At 38.5% G+C, this 6,860-nt stretch overlaps 1 protein-coding gene across 1 annotated transcript; it reads left to right on the forward strand.

Annotated features, from left to right (window-relative positions):
- The first annotated feature begins 555 nt into the window (after positions 1–555).
- LOC126802404 (probable protein arginine N-methyltransferase 3) lies at positions 556–5,046 on the forward strand. The gene is made up of 7 exons (XM_050530030.1): positions 556–884; positions 1,125–1,682; positions 1,843–1,940; positions 2,757–2,835; positions 2,926–3,183; positions 3,307–3,474; positions 4,183–5,046. The coding sequence occupies exons 1-7, from the start codon at positions 600–602 to the stop codon at positions 4,639–4,641; spliced, it is 1,905 nt and encodes a 634-aa protein (XP_050385987.1). The 5' UTR covers positions 556–599; the 3' UTR covers positions 4,642–5,046.
- Positions 5,047–6,860: the final 1,814 nt, after the last annotated feature.

A 6,860-nucleotide genomic window follows, 5' to 3' on the forward strand; every position in this document is an offset into this window, starting at 1 on the left:
GATGATGATGATGATGAACAAAATCATCATGGCGCACAAGAAATTGATATATTAAGAGACATGATTGCTCAAAGTTTGATGAATGCACGTTATTGAGTATTTATGTATTGACATGATCCTAATCAGAACCAAATTATCAATATCAGAGTATATTGGTTTAAGATAATTTTAAAATTATCCAGTATTAATATGCCATATATTTTTAGGCATTGTTTTAAACTAAAATTAACTAAAAATTATCTTACATGTCTAAATTGGTCATTTGACAAATTAAAAGCATAAGCTAGTTTGAGTTTACCAAACGCTTTGCCATTACTTCTATTACTAACAGCTACTTATATAAGCTAGTTTACCAAACAGTCTGCAACTTTATTTATCAACCACTTATTTTCAGAAATCAGCATAAGCCGACTTTTTTTATAAGCCCAGCTGTATCAAACACACCAAAAACTATCGAACTTGTAATTATTGGTTGCAATAACAAACAGGTGAACGGTAAAAAGAGATAGTCAAAGTAGATGTACCAAGCACTTTGTTGGTAGGGTTTGTGAAGGGTTTAAGACTTTGAGCCGTTTCTCACCGTCTCTCTGAAATCAGACATGGCGAGCCGAACGGAACACGACCCAGCCTTGACAGACGAAGAAGACGAACAAGTCGAGGAGCTTCAAGGCTGGGACGACTGGAACGCCGACGAAGAAGAAGAAGAGAGCTCCAACTCGGACTCCGAACTCCTCTGCTTCTTCTGCGACTCCAAGTTCACTTCTTGCGACCAACTGTTCGACCACTCCAGCGCCGCTCACCATTTCGATTTTCACGCCATCCGGAAAGCCCTGCGCTTGAGCTTCTACAGCTCCTTCAAGCTCATCAACTACGTTCGCTCTCAGGTCAGTGATCGTTCTCAGAGAAAGTCTAATCGAGTATTGGAGAGTTTTAGGTGTTCATTGTTTAGGGTTGTAATTGTGTTAGGGTTTGCTAAACTGTCGATTCGAAGCCTAAACATTGCTGTTATTAGTTTTCTTGGAGATAGAATGAGATTTTAAGGCATTTTGATTCTTTTGGTCACTTTTCAGTTGCGATTGGAAGAGTTTATTATTACGTGCTGATTTTATTTACTATGTTTGCAGGTTTTCGACAACAGATGTTGGAGCTGTGGGCTAAGGTGTCAGTCTAGCAAAGATTTGCAGGATCATTTACATGAAACTATTGATGTAAAAGAGATTAAGCCTGTATGGGATAACGACGTGTACTTGAAGCCATTTTTTCAGGACGATGCGGTCTTGTATAGTTTCGGGGAAGATGAAGAAGGCGACAATGAATACAATGTAGCGGTTGATAAGGATGAACTGATGAGTGATTTGCGGCATTTTGAAGAGATTTGCATTGATCATCAGATTCATGTGGAAAAGATCGCTAGTGATTCGGATAAATTTTGTGAGAGTGGCGAAAGGGATGTTGATTTATTATCGAATGGCTGCTTGAGTGCAGCTAGCTCATCTGGAAAGGTGGCTGCCTATGGTTTCAGTTCTGGAAAGCATATTGGGTTGGCTGATAGAAAGACAATGGGAAAAAGTATAAGAGCATATGTTCCAAATCATGGTTCAAAGGATATGAAGAATGTCAATGATGATTACTTTGCCTCTTACAGCTCGTTTGGCATTCACCGAGAAATGCTCAATGATAAGGTAAAAAGAAAAAAAAAAGAATGTTGATTTGAGGTTCTTGCAGGATTTAAAATAAAGTGTCAGTACTGAAATTGATTGAAAATTCATGCCAGAAGACAGTCTAAACTAAAATTGCTTGACCTATAAGTATAATCTAGACTCCTTTGCTGTGGTTGTGCAGGTAAGAATGGATGCTTATGGACAAGCTATTTTAAAGAATCCCTCTCTCTTGAAGAGTGCGGTAGTCATGGATGTAGGTTGTGGCACAGGCATACTTAGGTAAGACCACACATCATTTTATTTTGTGATTCCTTATCCACCCCATCCTTACTTTAAACATCGATGATATATTAAAAATGCACTCTGCTTTTCAGTACCTGTAGTATTGTAACATTTTCTACTAGATTAAATTTTCCAAATTTCCCTGATTTGTGAGTTGTGTGCTAATTTGTGCACACAGTGGTGCTGAATATCATGTATATAAAGTACCATGGGATTGATAGTCATAAATGAGGGATAATTTTGTTCAAAGGTACATATTGATCCAATTGGAAATCAAGGCCTTTTTCCTTTATTTGGAAGACAAATCATTGTATTGCAAGATGCTTGATGTGTGTGATATTCTAGAAAGTTATGCATTTAGCTGGCATTAGAATGAATTTTTGTATATATGAGTTGATGGAATCAATGGGTTGCGGACCTTGTCTTAAGTTGGCTCTTGCAGCCACAGATATTCTTCACCCAATTTAGAAGAGAAGTTAGCTAACATGCTTTTGAAATCTCTGTGGCAATAGATATACTTTCTGTTTAATTTTAGGCACATCTCATTGATGAGCATGCAATCATGTGGGCTGCTATCTTGCTACTGATACTATGTATTATCATCTGAATTTAATTTGATGTGAGCGAGTCGTTTTAAATCCTTTCCTGTCCACAAATATTTACCCAAAAAACGAAAACTATTTGACCAGAAGCAGGACACAGTACAGACTCTATAGACATCATTCTCATGTATTTTTTTCGATAAGGTATTCTCATGCATTTTGATGATCTGCTACTTGGCAACATCTAATTTTATCTTTTCTTTCCTAATAGTCTCTTTGCAGCGCAAGCAGGGGCTTCAAGGGTAATTGCAGTTGAAGCAAGTGAAAAGATGGCTTCAGTGGCAACTCAGGTAAACAATCTCAACATTTTTTTTTTCAAATCCATTCCTTCATGTCCTAAGAATCTTTGCAAGTTACTTCATTGGTTTTTATAATTGCAGATTGCAAAAGATAATGGTCTTTTGTGGCAAAGTCCAGTTGGCAGTTCTACCCATGGCGCTGGGGTAGTTGAAGTGGTTCATGGTATGGTTGAGGACCTTGATAAATCCATGGTGATCCAACCTCATAGTGTTGATGTATTACTGAGTGAATGGATGGGGTATTGCCTACTTTATGAGGCAATGCTCAGTTCTGTGCTCTTCGCACGGGATAAGTGGTTGAAACCTGGAGGGGCCATCCTCCCTGACACAGCAACTATTGTGAGTCCTCTCTTGCGTCTATATTCTACTGTTCTTTTACACGCTTTCCAAAATTATGTCCGCCTGGTCCATTTGTTTTTTCTTTCTCTTGTAATTTGTAATTGTTAATTTTTTTTTCGTCAGTTTGTTGCCGGGTTTGGAAAAGGTGCTACCAGTCTTCAATTTTGGGAAAATGTGTATGGTTTCAACATGTCTTGTGTTGGCAAGGAGCTCTTTGATGGTGCTGTGAAAGTCCCTATAGTTGATGTCGTGGAAGATCATGGCTTAGTAACTAGTGCTGCTATTCTCCAGGTTGGTGTTCTACTATTCGCGAACTGTAAACTTTGCACATCATATAAAAACATCTTTTGGTTTTAATCTCAGGTATGTGTGAGGGATTGGCCACTTTTTGTATGTCGGTGATACTCAGTTTGTTTTTATACTTACCTTTCTTTCCTGTTTAAATAAAGCTAAGTCCCATTGCCTGCACTAATCTACCAAAATTGGATAGAGAAGCAGACCTTCCATATGTAAAGGCCAAATTATAGAACATAAAATAACTAGATGCAATTCCATTAATCAAGGTGAAGCTTTACTTATTTAGACCTCATATTAAGTTCCAAGTTCTTAACCCATTGGTCTGCATACTTGGTTTCTATCAGATTTGCTTATTATGGTTTATCAACCAACTGGTTAAGGACAAATTAATATAAAGTATACTCTATTGCCAGTTGCTAGCTCCCAAGGCTAGATAATGGATTCAAACCTACACCATGGGAGTTAGGCTCACATAACAAAGATAAATACGTTATCGTGTAGCTCTAACTTATTTAAATATTTGATGTTAGAAACATCTTTGGAGGATTTTACGACCTTTGTATATTAACCTCCATACTTTTTGTTCTGAGAATGTCCGATTGAAATGCCTTGTAAATTGTAGTGGTACACTGGTATGGAGAGCTAGACATTAAAAGTTTCTCCGACAATACAATGATTTGCCTTTTTCTTTTTCCTTTGCAGACCTTTGACTTAGTTACTATGAAACCAGATGAAGTTGATTTTACTGCAAGTGCTGTGTTAGAACCAAACTGCTGTGGTGCAACTAGCGGCTCAAATGATTCGAAATCTGAAACAACTTGGTGTTACGGAATTGTCCTGTGGTTTGAGACTGGTTTTACCAGCAGGTTCTGCAAGGAACAGTCAGCTGTTTTGTCCACGTCCCCATATACCCCCCAAACACACTGGATGCAAACAATTTTGACATTTCAGGAACCAATTGCTGTGACATCAGGAAAATCGTGCATTGACAGATCAGCAGCAGTTGGCACTGAAGTATGTCCTGCTGCAAGGATTCAGTTGCGTGTAAGCATTGCCCGTGCTTCGCAACATCGTAATATTGACATTTCCCTAGAATCTACTGGAATTGATCCTCATGGTCGGAAACACAGCTGGCCTGTGCAACTCTTTAATCTAAGTTAGTTGTATCAGATCCAGGATCCTATTGTCGGAGCTTCTATCATTATCAGTTCAACTCCCTCAAACACTGGAGCTATGATCCTTGTGGTTGGAAGGACATCTGACCTGTGCAACATTATAATCTACAATAGTTGCTCAAAATCCAAGCACACCTTGATGAGATTTTATTTCGGCTGCTGGTCTGGATTGGGTTTTGTATCCATTTATTGTTCCAATTTGATTTTTCACCTGTTGATTTCTATCATTTGTTACTTTTTGCCTATTTTGTTCAAAACTGTGAGTGAGACATCTTGCAAAGTTGCAATTGGTTCTCTTTTGCTGTAAACATGATAGTCACTAGAGTGATCTGGGCTCACTGTAGCATGGTTACTTATTCAAGTGGTCAATCATAGTAGATGAGAAGCTTTTGCAAGCAGCTCTAACTCCGGAAAATTTGTTACCAAAACCTCTTATGACTTACTAGCTCAATATAGCTTGAAGTTGACTTCTCAGTTCGATTTTAGTCTAATTATGGTGAGTATGAGCCTTAGTGAAATATGTCTTTAACAGTAAAAGTTAAGTGTAACTGAAACTGAGTCTTCTGTGAAACGGAGCCTCTGATACATTACTACGACTCTACGAGTAGCAGTAACAGTACTCAAACTACGTGAGAAACTGAGAATGCACTAATGCAATAGCATTTTTAACAATCATGATTGAAAAGCTACTGGTGGCTTAACACCCCTCCTCAACTTCAAGATGACATACAAGCTGCAGCAAGGATACTCTATGCTGCCAAGATGCTTCAACCGGGAGGAATGAGCGGCAATGAGTGGCATAGCTTCAGATATGAGGCATGTCTATGTTCAACGTAGTAGCACTGGAGCAGAAAGCCTTCAGATATGGTAGTACTAGATGTACTTGGCATAATGGTCCATAACTGGGAACCAAGCAAGTCCATCGCAGCATTTTTGGGGCTGCTGAAACTAAGCCAAATGATCACCCAAGACAGAACCGCACAAATCAAAATCATCAAAAGGCTTTGATTCCTATCTTGCAGGTGGAGAAGAAGAGAAGTGCTCACTAGTACCGTGTGGTGGAAAACTGGTTGCAGGTGTAGAAGAAGCTCTGGGAATAGACACTGACAATTACAAAAGGGGGCTCTAGCTTTTGCCTGTACATTCTTTATCTTTTAGTCCCCCATGACTTGATCATTTTTATTGAGAATTGTTGAATCTGAAACATATGGTTTCTCGGAGGCACTATATTGGCTTTGGCTCATTATTGAGTCACCCTTGTGAGCTGTAGTTCTCGTTTCTGCCATCTTGTTGCTGTTGAATAACATGATTAAAAGTACTTGATGGAGCAGTTGTAATGAACTTTGCACAAAAATAAACAATCGTCAATATAGAGATGAATTGCCACTGTGCAAAAACCTCAATGAGGGAAAAGACACTGTGGTTGTAACTGAATTCTACTTTAACTTTAATTACAAACACTCACTAGCATTCTATACAGCTACCCAGTTTATTCTCTCAAACCTATAGCTCTTCAACACAGCTATCTCACATTCACACTAGGTCTTCAAAGCAACTAGAATTACATAATGCAAGACCTACTCTAGACAGCAGGATTTTTCAGGCTCTTCCACTTAGATGCACAAATTCTTCAACACAATCAAGATCTATTCCACAGACTGTCCAGGCTAAGACTTTGTCACTCTCAGGTTCTTTGTGATGTCACAAATGTTCTCAATCTCTCAAGCAACACTGGATGCAAATGCAACAGAGTGTTGAGAATGTACATTTCACATTGGGAATTGAGACTTAGCCTATGAGTTTATAAGAGTTTGAGTCACTTCATCCATTACCAGTTAGTTTTAGATGTGAATCCCAAATCACTTTATCATGATATTAGAGTGGGTTACACATGTTCACATGTGAAGCTCAAATGTCCACACGAAGTCCATGTCACTCAAAATATTGTCCACGTATATGACTTAAAAATTCCCCACACATTCAGGGGTATGTAAGAATATACATTCTACATTGCAAATTGAGACATAAGGTTTATAAGGGTTTAGTTGTGAACCCCAAATCCCTTTATCTCATACACAGACTTAGAGATTGGTATATAGCATGAGTAAAGCAACTCAGAGGTGTATGAACCTTTTCAATCACCAAAATCTCTAACCGACACTAATCCAGCATACACATATATGTACTTAGTCAAAGGCATTCTCA

Source organism: Argentina anserina, chromosome 7 (assembly GCF_933775445.1).
Source record: "Argentina anserina chromosome 7, drPotAnse1.1, whole genome shotgun sequence".
Lineage (NCBI taxonomy): Eukaryota > Viridiplantae > Streptophyta > Magnoliopsida > Rosales > Rosaceae > Argentina > Argentina anserina.

Coding starts and splice junctions, on each gene's coding strand:
- LOC126802404 (XM_050530030.1), top strand. CDS start 600: ATGGCGAGCCGAACGGAACACGACCCAGCCTTGACAGACGAAGAAGAC. Junction 885..1,124: donor TCAACTACGTTCGCTCTCAG/GTCAGTGATCGT, acceptor CTATGTTTGCAG/GTTTTCGACAACAGATGTTG. Junction 1,683..1,842: donor GAGAAATGCTCAATGATAAG/GTAAAAAGAAAA, acceptor GTGGTTGTGCAG/GTAAGAATGGATGCTTATGG.